The sequence below is a fragment of the Ptychodera flava genome, chromosome 18, assembly GCF_041260155.1.
Source record: "Ptychodera flava strain L36383 chromosome 18, AS_Pfla_20210202, whole genome shotgun sequence".
Lineage (NCBI taxonomy): Eukaryota > Metazoa > Hemichordata > Enteropneusta > Ptychoderidae > Ptychodera > Ptychodera flava.
Window position 1 is genome coordinate 17,049,393 of NC_091945.1, and position 17,849 is coordinate 17,067,241.

At 39.0% G+C, this 17,849-nt stretch overlaps 1 protein-coding gene across 2 annotated transcripts; it reads left to right on the forward strand.

The window, feature by feature from the left end:
- Window positions 1-638: 638 nt before the first annotated feature.
- On the forward strand, window positions 639-17,093 carry LOC139117019 (cyclic nucleotide-binding domain-containing protein 2-like). 2 transcript variants are annotated; one of them, XM_070679820.1, is made up of 12 exons: window positions 639-1,038; window positions 8,558-8,599; window positions 9,407-9,640; window positions 10,629-10,792; window positions 11,300-11,456; window positions 11,898-12,049; window positions 12,449-12,587; window positions 12,975-13,194; window positions 13,863-14,010; window positions 14,511-14,652; window positions 15,299-15,695; window positions 16,545-17,093. In XM_070679820.1, the coding sequence occupies exons 1-12, from the start codon at window positions 655-657 to the stop codon at window positions 16,781-16,783; spliced, it is 2,418 nt and encodes an 805-aa protein (XP_070535921.1). In that variant the 5' UTR covers window positions 639-654; the 3' UTR covers window positions 16,784-17,093. The 2 variants fall into 2 exon arrangements, with proteins under 2 accessions (XP_070535921.1, XP_070535923.1); XM_070679822.1 differs by lacking the exon at window positions 639-1,038 and adding an exon at window positions 5,884-6,134.
- Window positions 17,094-17,849: the final 756 nt, after the last annotated feature.

The window sequence follows — 17,849 nt, forward strand, 5'->3', positions numbered from 1 at the left end:
CATTTCCCATGACTTTTAGGGAATTAAAATCAATCAATCTAACACAAGAATTAAGGAATATTGTCATCGTGATAATGAAATAAGACCCGATATATTTCCTTGCTTGGTCTAGTTTTCTTGACTTTGTAGGCGTATCGTATGTAGTTGCCGAGCATGGGTGATGGTACTTTTTTGCGCGTCGCGCTTGTGTTACGCTCCATACGCGCGGGGACGCGTTGCGGGTAAAAACAAGCATGGGCGTTAGAGACGCGCGAACTATAGTAAAAGCTTCGCTTTTCGACGGTAGCGTCGGCGTACTTTTAGAAGACAACAGCTCTCTGCGCGCACAGCTCTAGTATTCGGGATATGATTAGTTATGCATAATTGACATCATCGAAAGAAATATTTGATTAAAAACAAAAGTTAGGCCCACTAAGAGAACAAGAATCTACAATATATCCTGCACAAGATGCTTGGCTGGGTAGCCCTAGTTGATGAACTAGCGAGATGTTCCAGGGCCTCGTGACATGGTTCCAGAACGAAGAACACAAAACTATTCCCTACTACCAGTTGAGACTTATCGTCAAAAGAGAGAAGTGTGAGTTTAGTAAATATAAAGCTAAAAAATCTGTGGATGAACATGTTTGAAGTTTGAGTGAGACTTTGAAATGGACAATGACGTCCCAACAGTCGAGCTGTAAGGCGTTGAAGCGACAACTCGTGAAGCCATCATGCCGACAGATGCACCTCGCGGTGGACTCGTCCAAAACCATTGGAAGTCACAGGTCGGTCGTACCAAAACACTCGTGCCACTCGCCGAGCAAAGCGGAGTTCTTCCGACCCAAGAGCGGGGCTTCCCGCCACTCCAAACACGGCTTGATCGTCGAGCAACGGGACAGCAAGCACCGCCACAAGAAATTTAATCCGAGGATCGATCATCTACCGCACGATGATCTCAAGAGATTAGCTGCAAAAATCTGGGGGAAGTGGACGCGCCATATTAAAACAGAAGAAGAAGATGTAAAAAAACACGAAGAAATAGAAAGGCAGAAAGCTAAGGTCAGTGGGTTGACTCATCGAAGTATCAATTGGAACTCATCACGGAATTTGGACTAAAAAGAAATCAAAACAACGCTAGTAAATAAGTTTAAATCTGGTTTCTCGTCCGAGAATACATAATTCCAAGATGATTTATTTTATGTTTGTAAAAGATAAACATTTATTTCTAATTTGGGAAATCACCGTTAACTTCCAGTGGCAGTTCTCAATCCCTGGTTCTCGTATTAATGCCCGTTGACATTGACTGTCTACGTGATGTCAATCGCTTTGTTCTCCTTTGAAAGTTTTGTCAATGTGATCACCTTGTTTTATGAGATAAAGATGATAAAAAATATCGGTCCCTCTGAAACCTGTCCCCTTTTACATGTAAGTTTATACTTTGCCAGTTTTGTCGAGACCGCACAGATTACACTTCCAATCAATGGGTCCAGAATATTAGAGATATCAACAATGAAATGATTCAAAATACTAAAAAAACTATTAGCAAAAATTCAAGCTTATTATTCAAACACTTCATCAGCAACATTGGTTACTTCATTTTCATCATAAAAAATGATTTAATTGAATTGAATACTTATTTTTTATTATTATTCCATGACACATATTTACTTAGCACTCATTATCATAAAATTATTTGGTTCTGTATAATTCATAAAATATTGACTCGTCGCCTCTAATGCTGACCTAGATTTTTTTTTGGGGGGGGGTATCGTTTTAGTGAATCACAAGTTGCTCAAGTGTCGGTTTTATAGTAAGCAACAGACTATTTGTCAAATAATGCGAGCGGCTTAGGCGGTATTTTGCGAAATATGAGACTTTCTTAGTCTGAACAATAATTCAACCATTTCAGGCTTAAGGTAGTATGCGCCTCGAAAGTGAAGGGCTTGAATTTTGCTCAAATTTTTCTCAAGGAATCTTTTGACAATTCTCTTTCAAAATCAAGAATAAAAATCGGGGGTCACAGTGCAAGTTTTGGTACTAGAGAAAGAAATTACCCAAGATTTGCCGAAATTTAAAATGACAGCCATCCCTGAGATAACCCTATGAAGAAAAATAAAATTTTCGATTTTCGAAAATTTTATAAATCGATAAACGATTGTCCTTCACCAAGAGCTTTAAACGACCCCCCGCAAGTGGTATATCAGAAAAGAATTGTAAAAGTTTGAGAGTCCGAATATCTGTCCCCGAGGAGCGTTCTACCTTAACCCTTTCACCACCATGGGTTGTCTCAAATCCATTGTTTTCTATGGTAAAGTTGGACCTGTATACAGGGAACTAAGGGTGAAAGGGTTAAAAAAAGGGGTATTACAATGGTTAATGCATATGAGAACTAGGAAAATATATTGATCTGACACTGGTTTCTTCCACTGTTTTTTTTATTAAAGCAGACGCCTTTATTTCTCTCGTTTTATGGCTGTTCCGCCTCCGTGAATGACTCTGTCACGGTGATGCAAAATAATTGCAGTGTTTCACACTCAATGAAATTGCCAAAAAAGTCGTTTTAAGCATGACAAAGACCATTTCACGTCTACATACATTAACCATCGCAAAATAATTACAATAAATAGGTTCACCAGTACCTGGTTCATGAGACATTCATATTGACAGCTTCACGATAAAGTACTCCACAATCACTGACGTAAATTGTAATTAGTTCCTGCCTTGGTTAGTTAAATATTCATAATATATGCATAAGACCACTCACGTGCATTCAGTACTCATGAAAAGAAATGACGTCATCTATGTCGAAAACAAACAACTGTTTTCATAAACAACAGGGTCACTCTATCATTGAAGCAAAATCAAGTGTCCGACCAGTGACAGCCGCAGAAAGTGAAAGTTTGTGAGTTTCTCAAACACTTTTCATAAATACAGAGAAAAGTAACACGGAAACAGCTAAAGAGTACAGTACGTGCACGGTTCCTGACTTCTTATACAACTGTGATGCGATGGAGCTGAGCTATGCAAGGCAATATTCAAGAAGTGGAACGCAACTACCTAGGGGCAGTCAATCAGCCTATTTCAAGAAATTGTAAACAAAAGTGTTTTCAGTGTTTTTTTAACTGTAAATATAGTATTTAAAAGAATTTTGATCCTAACAAAATTGGTAGGAGTAAAAACTGTTCGCAGTTGCCCTCCCATAACGATTTGAAGAACTTTCCCTCCCATCCACAATTCCCCTCTCCCCACAATCCAAAACTCCCCATCGCCCCTTCCACCATTAAAGTAACTCCTAAACTATCGTCTCCCCGTAACAAAAGCTCGCCTCTGCTCTCTCATAAACACATGATTTTTTCCACCTGCTAAATATTCTTAAAATAAGCAAAATAAACAAAATATCTCCTCCCACTGACAGAAAAGAGATGCTCACTTCCCCGCTTACTAATAGAATAAGCTAAATACCCTCCCGCCATTGAAACACTGGCGAAAACCGTTTCACACGAACAGCTTCGTTTGCCCCCTGAACTACTATAGGGTATCTGTGGACGCTGTGTCTCCGTGGTTTGTCTATGTCAGGTATGACTTCACAACGTTTTGGCCGTACCACTACTTGAATGTTAGGGGGAATGTCGGGGGGAGGGGGCACCACGCTATTGTTACCCCGAGCTTCCCCGAGCTACTTCAGTAGCTATGGTTGAGCGAGTTATTGTGCCCGTAAAGCCCTAATAGACGCGTGGGTCGATCAGGGCCATTCAATGGAGCATCCTATCAACAATACAGACAAAGATAATTGTCGATAGGCCCTCCTTAAACCAGTCGATACTGCTCATAGAGTCATAGCAAAGAGACTATAGAATCTACACAAAGGGAGTTCACCGTGGTGGAATGAAACGCTGGGAAGGTGAAACGAAGCAAGCGTCCCTATCTCTAATGGTGAGGGGGATATCAAAACTTTCATTATCTTTTATACTTTTTTATCCTCAGTGCATTAGCGAATTGTATACTGACCTCCACCATCATTTCGTAAAATGTTACTGAAACAAATGGAAAAGTTGTTTTTCATTTATTTTTTCTTCCATTTGTTATCTTTATTTAAAGTTTTCGATGATTCGAAAAAAAATATTAAATATCCATTTGGAAAAGTGTTTTTTTTAATTATCATAGAAGAAAACTCCACACTTGTCGGTGAAACATTACCCTTCACCCAAAGCATTTGAAAATGCCAAACTTGGCAAATTTGACAGATTTTCACACATGATGCACTCTCAGAGTCCCAAAGTCATTACACATCATTATCTACTCTAGATCTGGCATCATCCTATCTGAAGAGAGTTCGAGGTTATTTTCTGGTTTGCCACGTCCGAGATAAGTCACAGCCTGTGATGTGTAGTCATAAAGCCCTTAAAGAAAAAAAATGCATGTAGCCCTAGACATGATTCACCTGAAACGGTTTCATTGAAAACAACAAAATGCGGTAAAATACTACAAAGCCATTATCTTATTTCATTGTGAACTAGAAAACGTCAAGTATCAACACTTTTGATAAAAAGGTTATTTTGTTTCTTGGTACCTCTCTCCCGTCATTTCCTGCTCGAAAATCTGAATAAATAATGAATTACGTCACTTATACGTCATCGGATTAAGACAAGAACGGGGTGACATCCGGCAAAAGTAAAAACGATTCGGACACTACAAGATTAAAATTACATTAAATTGAATTGAATTGAATTTAAATGATTGATGTTGATACTGATTTCAGACGTCTGTGTCCTAATTTTCAAGTGTATCTTTCGTTTCAAAGTCACGGGTACATCAAGGTGTCATTATGACATCATTAATTTCTGTCTGCAGGAGTGAACTTTTAACGGTCTTACAGATGGACTGTATTCGACGTGTGAATGACATCGATAACCAGAAAATAAAGAAATATACACCAGCTATTATTGACCTGTTTTGAATGCAATAGATTTTTTCCTGTCGCTCTCGACTCACCCTGCAGTGAAAAACAATGTTTTGTAACATATTTAAGGTGACGTATTTTCCGCTTTGCATAATCTTCACATTTTCATCGATTTTGAGTTTTGCCTCGCAGTACTCTACCGCATTCCGCTGCCAGGTTTTACGTAACCGGACATGAAACCATGCTAGGTATAATCAATATCCACCAGAAAAAAAGCGTCTGTGGACTTCCTGCTTGTCAATTTTTACTGTTACACTTCTCAAAAAACGTTTTAGAGAACAACATTTTCTCCATTTTACATTTTCTTTGCTGTTTTCTTAAAGAAGAGTCTAGTATTTACCGAAAATGCATCGTTTTAGTTCACTATAAACAATTAATGAAACAATCACAGTTTTATTTCCAATGGTAAAAGACATGAAAGAGCTCATTCGGACCGTGTCGCCAAATCGCACAGTAATGTCGCCTCAATTACGGTGCAATTTTGAACCATGGTCCCTCCATCTATGGAGGGACTGTGTTTAGACGTAGCATCCCTCCTTCTCAAAACTTAAAAATGTTAGAGCCATATGCTTACTGATTCCAGAGAACAGAATGTAAATTTAAATATAATGCAGAGAGTCACTGCTTTGCTCATTGAAGAGATACCGTTTGTGTACTGTGTTAATTGGGTATATCATTAATTCGTATGTGCCGGCAGGCGTTCACCATAACGGTTTCACGAGAATGGTTCTTTCTCCAGTAACACTTCGAAAATGTTACTTGCTCGTAAATTTGGATCAATATTCTTGAATGGGCCACTTTTCAACTTGAAAAGTCATACCCTATTAGTTACTGTCTATCGGAGCTCTTTCCACTATATTTATCGTCAAAGTGGTGGGTTACTAATATTGATTTCTCGCTAAGCCGGGCACAACACTTCGCTATAATAAAGAGATAAACAGCCCCGGGTGCGAGTTCGGGTTGTTAGGGGGTTCGCGGTAAGCAACAAGCCATGGACGTGAGGGAGACAACGGTAAAAATGTGGAAAGGGTTGGGTCAGCGAGAAACCATGGCGGGCAAGGAACGCATGCGGGCTCCGAGATGGCTAACGGTAAAGAAACTGGTCAACAGGCGGGATTCGAAACTGAGAAAGTTGAAACAGGCTTTGGGTAGCGTTGCAGACGATCAAACGCAAAGTACAATCACAGAAGCTAAAGTAAGTCTATTATTTATGGAAAGCCTCGTCTATTATTAACTATACTCCGTATACGATAAACCTCGATTTGCTCAACGGACCAGACGAATGTCTGCTTGACACACCGTGTGCCGTACTTGCGCCGGCGCCGATTGTATTAGATGTACAGACATAAAAGTCAGAGAAATTTTCGCTTGAATACTATTTCCAGACATAGTGTTAACTCTAGACAGACAAAAGCATCGTAGTCGATCTGCCTTAACTAGTTTCCATCAGTCTATGTTTACGCTCATCAATCTTTTCTGTGAGGACCGCTGTTCGGTATCCAAGCGTAATCTCAACCCACACTTTTGTTTTCAAATTCTTGCTGAACACTGGTAACTTTGATAACGTTACAGCAGCATAACTTCTTGGACTCTCGCAGCCATGTTTTCATGGCTAAATATCGGCGATAATCGGAGGCTGATTCTCAGCTAACACAATGCTTGGTTGCTTTTGTGGTACCTCATCTGAAATATCATCGGACGTTGAAACCGTACTACCAACTTCACTTATGAAATGAATCGCGTCCATTACAAGTCAAAAACAAAGTTTTTGTGTTGTATTTTGTTTGGTTTTTTATGATACAATGTCTTTTCAAGTACTATTTGGTACAATCTTATAAATTTCGCGGATTTCCTTGGGGCAAGGCGGGAATTTGTCGTTTCCCTGTGGTCGACATTAGTATACAATAATCATCAATTTGGAAACCCTTGTACACTTGATATGTGTTGTAATAGCTAATCCTCTGTGAAGTGCGCGGCAAATAATATGTAGGCTTACTGTAAAATGATGCATGCTATGTGGCAGAATGGCTATCTATACTATGTACGAGTAGATTTAAAGCTAAGTATGAGTAAGAATAATTTTCCAAATTTGTAGGAAATTTGACGATTTTGCATCTCGTAAACTGCCAGTAGGTATAAACCATAGTCCGGAACGGTGATATCGGGTCATTTCACTTTCTCAGTCTGTTGTCATGACTCCTAACACGTTCAAGGGGACAAATTAGGTGAAAGGGCCAGAAGCTGTAACTTTTGATGATGTAACCATGTTTGTTTTTAATTTCAACAACAGCTTCTTTTTCTAATCCCAAAACATGTTTACTATACCTAGTGTTGGGCTTGTCAACTCAGCCTGTACATGTGTAAACTGAATTGTTATTGTTGACAAGTGAATTCTAGTCAGGACAAGAATTCAAATGTGAACAATAACTGTGCATTCTAGATATGGAGACACTGTGTTTGACAAGCTACACAGCATGGGGTGTTTCAACGTGTTTTAGGGAGTAGAACAAGAACTTGTAATACTCATAAAAACGAAAGTAGTGAAAAAAACTATTAAAAGTTACAGCCATGGCTCTTCAATATACATTTAGAAACCGTAAAACAACTTTAACAGATCGTTTACCACATGTTAAAGTTACAAATAGATGTTGTTTTATTTTCCATTAAACTTTGAATGAGATTTCAGTACAAGTATATCTTCAGCATTTCTGGAGTTTGATGTCATACTTGCTGCGCTAGATATGATCAGGTTTTGTATCCGATGTGCCATGGATGAACTGACACGAACATGAAAACTCCAATATCTGCGACTTGTCATAATATTATCATGGCAATGTTATGTCTTTTTATCGTACATGGTACAAGATAAGTGTTGCTTACTTAATACTACAAGTGTAAAAGTGTTGTATTTTGAAAATGTGACTTCACAAATAATATTTTGGGGTGCACTGATCCTGAATAGTGACAAAATGATGCAAATCCAATATTTGGTGTTCCATATTTTTGCCATAATGTCGAGAAACAAAGATATCGTTTCTGGTCATTGACATACGGTAAAAGTCATGATTGCGACGATTTTCTTCCATTTTCATTTTGCATCCCTACACACTTTGATATGTGACGAGTACTGTGTCAGCTGTTTTTCTCTCACTACCTGTGTGGGCTTACTTTGGTCAATATTGTGTTGATCACAACTGTGAAGGGAAAATGGAGAAAACGTGATGCGGGCGTCTCAAAGTGGTGCAGGCAATGCATTTTATGTTGTTGTCGTTTTGCTGTTGTGTAGAGAGTTTTTTTGCTTGAAATACAATATTCGTAAACTGGTGACAACGACATGTCATGTACAATAATTTTAAAAATCTCTGAGATATCGGCGGTTTATCAAACACGATTAGTAAGGACGTTTGCGATATGATATATGTTATCGTGTTCCATGTCATTGAACTTTTGGAAAACGTTCAATTTTCAGTCGTCAACATATGGCCTTAGCCCGCTAACATGTAGAGGATACAGTGATTGAAAACCATATTGATTCTTCTGAGCCATTTGACTTTTTAAAGTTCCTATCCACGGCTAAATATGTATCTGCACTTCTCCATTGTCTTTCTATTCTTGTAGATGACATCACCGGTGTACGTCACGACGAAGTCAAATTTAAAGGTGAGTACACAGTCGATGTTTTTTTTTCTTCAGGAAATTACATGTATATTGGTACTAACCTTCAACTTTTAGATTGAAATCAGAACGAGCCACAACGATTTGTAAGGTCATTCGTAAAAGGGAAGACTCCTTCGCTTGGAAGCAGCATATGATCAGATTGAACTTTTGATATCGTATTAAACAATGGTTGAAAACTCCCTCTGTATTTTAGTGAAGTTAGACTGGTGTATTACGGCGGGGGGGGGGGGGGAGACTCTGCTCATGCGTGGGTGTAGAGCCATAGCCATCGCCGTTGACTTACCGGTACAAGTGTAAGAAAACGTTATTGTAATATCACCATTATTTTCTTGAAACTTTCATGTAAGACTCTGTACGAGAAGATGTTTGGGAAAATGTGTTCAAAAATAGTGTCATCACTTAATATTTAAGATAAAATGGTTCCTTCTTTGAAAAAGAACCAAGACAACAGACTGACTCGGTTTTTTTTCTCATTCCTCGTTTATCAATGTGCACCTTCGTTTCTTGGTTAGAAATACGTTTGGATCTTCGAGGAACGGTTAAAAATCTACGCTGAAAAGAAAAGACATTCTTCAGTCTGTATCACCCCCTGCATCTTGAGCTAGTCACATATTATTGCGAGCTTAATAAAATAATTGGTCACAATATATTTCTTTGCGATATATCTCAAAAAGTAAGATGAGTACACCCTTTTTTTCTTGTAGGATTTCTTGTCTGTTTATTGTTGCGTACATACATTCTTACTTTTATGTAGCTATCCATCTTAACGATAATTTATATATTTTGCAGCCACTGGAGCGCTTCCGTAAAGCAGTAAGACAAGTTCGGATGCTGTGCGCCGTTACGATCAGTATCCGCCGATACGCGTCGGAGGCAGGTGTCAGCATGTTCTCAAATCTGCCGGAGTTGGCCCAGTCCATGACGCAGATTCCAAATATCAGAGTTCAGCTTGAAAGCGAAACCGGAGAACCGACTGGGGAACACATTTCGTTCGACCCGCGGCATTTCAAGAGTAATTACGAAGTGAGTCGATATATCTTTAGTCTTTCATCATGTCGGTGCTGATAGCAATCAGCATCGGAATTGTCTAAATCACCGAGTTACACAACTCTCCACGTACGGCCATTTGCGTTTTGTTGTTGTTGTCGTTGCTTGTTTGTTTCTTTGTTTGTTTATGGTTTGGAAGGCGTCTAAACAGGACATCATATTAGACTTTCTGATTACCCTACGAAATTAATGGCAAATTTCAAGCCGATTAAACTCAGATGTGTAGAGATGGCTACTCTAAGTCTCTACTCGGTCGTTTCTAAGGTATCTACTTGCGGGTTACAAAAAGGCGAAAAGAGCCAAGAGGCGGAAACGTCACCACCCATGCGCCTCGGGGACAGGTATTTGGACTATAAAACGTTTCCAATTCTTTTCTGATCTACTACTTGTGGGGGTTCATTTTAAAGCTCTTGGTGTAAGGCAAATTTTTACCGTCTTACTTTATCGAAAATCGAAAATTTTATTTTTCTCCATAGAGTTAACACAGGGGTGTCGGCCATTTTGAATTTCAAATATCGGCATGTCTTGGGTAACTTGTGTCTCTAAATTTGCACGGCGACGCCCTATTTTTATTCTCGATTTTGAAAGAGAATCGTTAAAAAAGGAAAGAGGAAAGTTTGAGCAAAAGTCTTTCACTTTAGAGGCGCAAACTACCTTAAATGAGATTGAGACAAAATTTACTGATCAAAGTATATGTAGTGATTCGAGAAACTCATGGACGGCAGATGGTCCTTTTTTTCAATTGGGCTGAAATGTACTTTGGTCTCGCAAAGTCTCCGTTTTACATAATCAGTTTTAAACAGGTATACTCCGAGAGAATATTCCATACAAATGAGGAAGTAGGACATTTCTGGGCCCTGGACAATGACCCTAATGGTTTTTCCGCAGCCAAAACTACAAAAAAGGAATAGATCAGCATTCTTTTCAAGTGGAAATGAAATCATACACAATTCTTTCTTTACAGTTCACACTTCCTAAAAAGGCGGAGAAGATTTTAGAAAAGAAAACCGAGGAACGTACGCCGGAAGACATTAAAATTATCGTCAACGTCATGCGTGGATTATACAGCTTTAGGAAATACACCAGATCACTGCAATACATGTTGTGCAAAGTTGTCAGGCTTGAAAGGTACTGGGCTTATCATATCGACCTACTTCTTATAGTGTCAAGAATCCTTCGACTGAGAATTCCGGGCAAATCCTAACATTTGGTTCTCTATTCAGAGGGATCTTCAGAAAATTTACTGTGATCGGAACTGATTTTTCTGATTAACTTTTCGCCGTTGTTTAAAAATCCGGCCGATGTATGAAGATGTTAACTCGATCTTAGAACAAAAGCAGAACTAAGGTCAACTGAATATTGTTTGTTTGTCTATAGTGATTCCATGATTTTAGTGGGTCAATCCTAGGATGAGGGCGGTCAAGAGTGAGCGAAAAGTCAATAGAACAAAAAAGTGTTAAAATGAAGATTGAAGATAGGTCCATCCTTTCCTACACTGCAACACAAATATTCCAGTTGGAATAATTTGTGAAACCAAAATTGTAGGAATCTTTTAAAACACTTTGATTCGGTAGCTAATTCGAGGATATTTTATCTTCATAGAGCTTACTATATGCGAATGTTACATTTATCCAGATACGGACGTCGAAGAGTGGTGGTACGGAAGGGCCACTACGGCAGAGGGTTTTATTTTGTGTTCTCTGGGACGGCTTGTGTCACACTGGATGAGGACGAAGAAAGTGTATTTGTGAAGAAGGAAATCTCATACTTGAAGAAGGGTGCTTGCTTTGGGGTAAGCGTAATCACAAACAATGCACATTTTGTATTTTATGGCCATCAATTGCAATATATGAGAGCCACGTGACTTTTCTTTTTTGAACTGGACCGATCAGCAGTTGTTGTAGGACGCCCTCAACGGTCAATCAAGACAACTCTTGTACGTGGAGGTAGTTCTGTGCGAGAGCCAAATGTTGCAAGGTTGGTTGGTTGGTTTACCAGCTCTTGCTGCCGTCCGTTTGTTGAATTTCGGAAAGAGAGTCTATCGAAGCGCGGAAATCATATTTCTTATCATGAGAACAGTCATTTCCTACAATCGTTTCACTTTTTTAAATGTCTACATGATGAATATTATGGAACGCCGTTGCTGCCTTCTGAGGTTTATTTGCTGTATTTGATGAGTTGACATCATGAAAAGACTGCTTTCCAAAAACAAGTATTCTCTTATTTGTTTCAGGAGATAGCACTCCTTAAAGACGTTCCACGCCAGGCAACGGTTGTGTGTATGGAGGAGACAGAATTTCTCGTCATCGACAAGGACGACTTCTTTGCCTACGATTTACATTTACATGTGGAAAAGGAGTTTCAGTACCGATTTGATTTTCTCAGGTATGACTCACTTTACAAAAAAAAGGCATAACTTTACCTTTCTCATCACCATGGTTTAGCCCAAAGCCATTGTTGATATTTGTGAGTGCGGACCTGTGTACATGAAATCGGGGCTAAACAAATTGATGGTACATATACGTATCTAAAACAAACATGGTAATATTATTGTTATTTTGAAAGATAATTTTATTTTTTTATCTGAAACGCAATATTTTATTATTAATAGTATTCTATCTTCATGTTTTGCTGCTGTACATACCCAGTAAAATGTACATTCCAGTGTCCCAGCTAAAGCATAGTCAAGGATCTGTTGTTAATTAAAGTAAAAAGACCTGTTACTGACTCCAGACAAATTTCAAAACGTGTCGTACGTATTTTTTGTTTTTGAAATGATCGCAGTAAATTAGATCTCTTCAAGAGTTGGAATAAAGAAGAGCTGGAGCAGATCAGTGACATGGGAAGACTGGAAGAATACAACCATGACGCTGTGGTCGTCAAGGACAGCAAGGAACATGATTGGTTGCTCATTGTTACAAAGGTAACAGTACCACGTGACAAGTCGGTTTCTCGATCAGCTGGGGATCTTTGTTTATGGTGATGATGTACAATGATCTAAGTTATCTGGTTCGCGATGTCTCCCCTTTTGGAACGAGTTGCATATTCAGAATATATCATCATTGCATTGGTTGTCGCAATAATATCGTATCTTTATTAACAAAAGTAAAAATCATCAGAGTCAGGTACTTGTGGATGGACAGACAGACAGAGGGACAGACAGAGGGACAGAGAGAGAGAGAGAGAGAGAGAGAGAGAGAGAGAGAGAGAGAGAGACATACAAGTTCAAACCTGCAGTATGAAAGCTAGGATCTGGAACAGTTTAAGTCAAAACTGTGGCCCAAACTCTTCCATTTTTCTTCGATGGCAGGGCAAATGTGATGTTCTCAAACTGGTCGACTTGTCCAAGATTCCGTCGTTTCAACAAGCTTTGGAGACCGAATACGGAAAAGTTGAAGACGTCAGTGGTCCTTCAGTCATGCCCTTTGCAAATGATTACAATGTGTCTGATATCATTCGGATCCCAACCATCGGAATGTACGACGTGGCTAACGAAAGGAAACGGGCAGCCGTTCGACCAAAAACAACAGGTATTATAGTTAAGTCACATACGTACACTTCTTGGGATCAATACCCGGAAACGGGTGACAAAACGTAACGCAGTCCATTCTTGCAAATATTTTGTTTTCAGTGTCATGTACATCAACCAAAGCACTTCTTGGAAAGAGCTCTGATTCACAATCTTTACAATTTGTCTCCAAGTAAGCCAATAAAACGAAGCAAAACAGTGTACCTAAGCCGCAAAAATATATACACAACATTGGCGATGTAAATTCTGTATATCTTATGATGCTTTTGAATTTTCGAATGGTTGGTTCCTACTTATTATTTTCGGGGGAGGGGGCAAAAACGATCATAAATTAAAGCTCCACGATCATCACCTGTAACTTTTGATGATTTTCCAGAGTTTTGTTGTTTGGACATTACAGTTTCTTGCCATTCTCCCTAAAAAGCCATGTCAAAATGCCTGGTGTTCAACTCTTCCGTAGTCTGTCTGTATCCGTGTATTGTCCTATGTTTTGGTTGAAAGCTGAATATCAGTCTGTACTAGAATTGTTTATATCGATAATCAATAACATCGCACATTGTGTGCGATGCTCTTCCTTGGCAAAGCTAATACTGTATTTTATTAGGGAGACATAAAAAGACAATTTAGTGAAAACACCGCCAAAGTTAACGCCATTTGTTTTTACTTCAGGGCGTATACTTGCACGGAAAGACGATGGGGACGAAATAACCCGCAGTAAGAGTGTTGTCCCTGAAATTTCCGAAAATGGCAGTTGTACCAAGAGCGTGAAAATCAAACTTGAGTCTGAAAGCAGAAGTCATCCGTACATAGTAGTCAGGTGAGCGTCATTGTTTCCATGGCAATATGGGACACCATGTGATTTTGCGGATATAAAAGATACCATCCTCTGTGCGTGTTACGCTACTTTATGAAGTCTGTCACGTGATCAAATGAAACTTGTCACCTGATGTACACATCCAATCACGGTGTACAACAAGAAGACACAGCATGTCTGCAAAAACTTAAGAAATCGGTAAAACTCTTCAAGGAGGTTCCTTACCAGCTAGTTGCAGTTCGTTAAAAATGAGAAATTCGATCAGCTAGGGGAAGATTTTTTAGCCACCATTAACCACCAGTAAACTACACTTTCACATCAATACAAAGAGTTTCCAAATTCCAATGTGTGTGGGGGAGGGTCTGATCTAAAGAAAATAAAATCCTTTGCTGAACGTATGAAAAAACAAAAACTTGAGACGGTCCCTTATGAGTTGAATGAGCTCAGTCTCTTTAGAGTACTGCGTACAGAACTATTATTAATAAATATTTTGTCATTTGCAGTGATCACAGTCAACCAGGACATCTTAAACCCCCGTATCTTCATACAAAGGGACCTCTATCTCAGTTAGTTGCCAAAGATGCAAATAACGCGGGTGTTGGCGTGTTTGTCAGAGTCGACTCTCTCAGACCTGGCCAGTGTTTTGTAAGTCTCCTTTACTTCATTTCACCATTTTGCAGTCACTAAAGCCGAACTTAAATAGTACGTTTTGATCTCCTCCATCACGAGATAATGACATTATTAAAATGAGTACGTTTGTTTGTTTTTTTGTTTGTTTACAAATATATACATAGACTAGAGAAAATAACATAGCTGAAACATGAAGATGCATGTTAATTTACAATAAATCAATAAATAAAACATAAAATGTAAAATGAAAGCCAGAACTGTGCGCACATCCTGCCCGAAGTAACTCTGCCCTGATATATGCATTCAAGTTGAATGTGAATAGGGTATGTGGCAAACAGTTCAAATCAAAAGCTGCACGCAATGATAAGTTACAGAGTAGGGATGCCAGTATAAACAAACAAACACAGGAAACACATTCAAGATGCGACGGCAGTGTCACTTCTCAGATTTTAGTGAATCGTGATAATAACGTTGAATCTTGGATATGTTGTGAGTGTTATTTATTTATTTATGTGTTTATTTGTTTGTATGTTTATCCTGGCTCCCATGTGGTTATAGTACAGTAATTGGTGCGTGTATTATGATGAAATGTCAGACTCAATGCCCTGGAGTGAAGTTCGACAAAAATCATTGACGCCAAATATCAACATTTTTCTGTTAGGGACTGCAAGGAATTCAGGGAACAATGCCAACTTTGTCCCTCGTGAGTGCTGGATGTGAACTCATCAGGATATCCATGTCAAAGTTTCGGAAATACGCAAACGAAGCCACGTTGCAAGAGGTCGCGAAGCAGATGCCGATGTATCCATCGGACGCTGAACTCTCTTCAAAGTTTTTAAAGCAAAGTCAGTGGAAGAACTTCAAAAGCAGCATCGTCGAGGGAGTGATTCTCGATGCATTGTCCAAGAAACCGCAGTTTGACAGAGCAGTGACGATCCAAAGGCACCGAGTGAAAAACACCAAGACGGTGGAGAACCCTGTCTACGTTTCATATCCGATGCCGAAAATTCCATTCAACGCTGATGCGTGGGCCAATAATGCCATTCCGCAAAGTAGAGGTTCGTGTAAAGAGAAATTGTTGGGGTTCTTTTGGGTTTTATGGGGATGGGGATGGGGTCGGTTTTTTGTTTTGGTTTATGGGTGTACAAGACTACAAGTAACTGCTCGACCAAAATGCTTGTTGAGGCTGTGAATAGGACGAGCACATGTATAACAAACCAGCTTTGTGACATTCAACTTTAACCCTTTGAGTGCTGAAATTTTTCCCATTAAAAGTCTAGTGCAACATTTTGCAAATTTCTATGAATTTTTTTAGAATTTTTAAATAATTTTGGACCAAATAGACATCACATTTCTATTCTATATCAAAATTTTGGCAAAAATCTGAAAAAAAAAAATTGATTTTATACAGGCGGCAAATATTGACTTTGGCGCTCAAAGGGTTAATCTGTTCACCCCTCTTGCTGCTGCAGCCGAGGAAATATTGTAAGCTATCCATTGTTCAAGCTGACTAGTCATTGTGAAAATTCAAGAAAATGTGAAGCCTATGCGAACATCAACTATATTCTTTACATTGTTGAACCAGATCTGGTGTTTATTTTGGGCCTGTAACCGTTTCCCCACCATGGTTTGGTCAAAACCCATTGCTATCAATGGTGACTGTGGAGCTGTTTACAGGGAATTAGGGCAGATCGTCCATGTAGCCGACACGAACACGATGAAAGATGAACCAAGAGACAAATGCATTTACACTGAATGTCCTTACATTTTCAGAGAATGTTCGTAAAATATCGCAGAGAGCACTAGTTCAGCTCGTTCCCAAGTAACCCTTTCAGACATTTTTTCAGTACAAATATTGTTAAGAACTCAATCAGCCATTCAAAATTTACTTATTCTGTCCTATGTAGGTACACCCACTGTGCCATGTACACCACACAAGCGTAGTTACACAGAAAGACTGACATCGGCTTCCTCCAGGGCATCACAAAGGTCAAGGCCAGCGTCATGTGTGTCACAGCGAAGCAGTCAAATATCAACACCTCCACATCTTGCATACGGAGGCCAGCGCAGACTTGTCCTTATCGAGCAGATAACAAAGCCGACCTACACAGGGACTTACTCATGGAGAAGTTACTACAAACGCTGATCATTATTTTTTAACCAAGCCTGCAAGATTCGTGATTGGATGCAACTGATATGACATCATGAGAGATCGTTTGCATATATTGCCATGGCAACAATTTGATTCTCTTCCTTGTGTCCATAACAACTAACTCATACTTTTGGTGCTGAATGCTAACAAACATGACAATTGCACAAAGTCTTGCCACAAACTCAAGGTTATAATATTTTATAGCCTATTCTTGCCACACCAAAACATGAACTAACAAATTCTCTGTTTTTGTCTTTCATAATTTATGTAAATAAAGATGTAAATAAATGTGTTTATTACAACAGATATACTGGCTTCTTCATCTATGTTCTCATGCATGAATCTGTGAATTACGTGAAAATAAAACTGATGTAAAGTTTGTTAGTCATACTAAGTGGAGTGAACACAGCGGTTTTCTGTTGTTATTTTACCCACATGCCAAAATAGCTCCATGCAATTTGATGAGTATAGATGTTGCGAAAATTCAAACATCTCTCCATTCAGGATGCATGATATCTCTGCTTTTCATGAAATAAATTCCCTTTCTGCCTCAACTTTGACATTTTGGTGGCAGTTCCATGGACTACTAGGCACAGCTGTACGCGAATGCACTGCATGTCTGCCACTTGAGACAACTTTAACCCTTTACCTGCCAGACAGTATCACTTCCCCATCTGCCAAGTCAGTCAAAAGCGGTATTGAGCCAGAAACATATGTATTTTCTCACACTTGACTTGGTATGTTATAGCAGCTTTAGTCTGTAAAAATCATGTTTACAATATATCTGTCTTCAGGGATCTTCAAGTCTTTATTAAAATGCACCATATGGGACATGTTTGCTTCACAAGTTTTAACCAACTTGACCAGATGGTGAAATATGAACTTGGCAAGTAAAGTGTTAATGGATTTGCATCTGACGACCTATGCTCTTTGATACAGTCTGACTTTTTTAAAAAGTAGAATGTGGCATGCAAACAAAGTGATGTCAAACAGTATTCGATATACTCTTACAGCCCCTGGTCCATTTCACAACATCAAATCAATGGTCTCCAGTAGAATT

Coding starts and splice junctions, on each gene's coding strand:
- LOC139117019 (XM_070679820.1), top strand. CDS start 655: ATGACGTCCCAACAGTCGAGCTGTAAGGCGTTGAAGCGACAACTCGTG. Junction 9,641..10,628: donor ATTTCAAGAGTAATTACGAA/GTGAGTCGATAT, acceptor CTTTCTTTACAG/TTCACACTTCCTAAAAAGGC. Junction 12,050..12,448: donor TACCGATTTGATTTTCTCAG/GTATGACTCACT, acceptor AAATGATCGCAG/TAAATTAGATCTCTTCAAGA.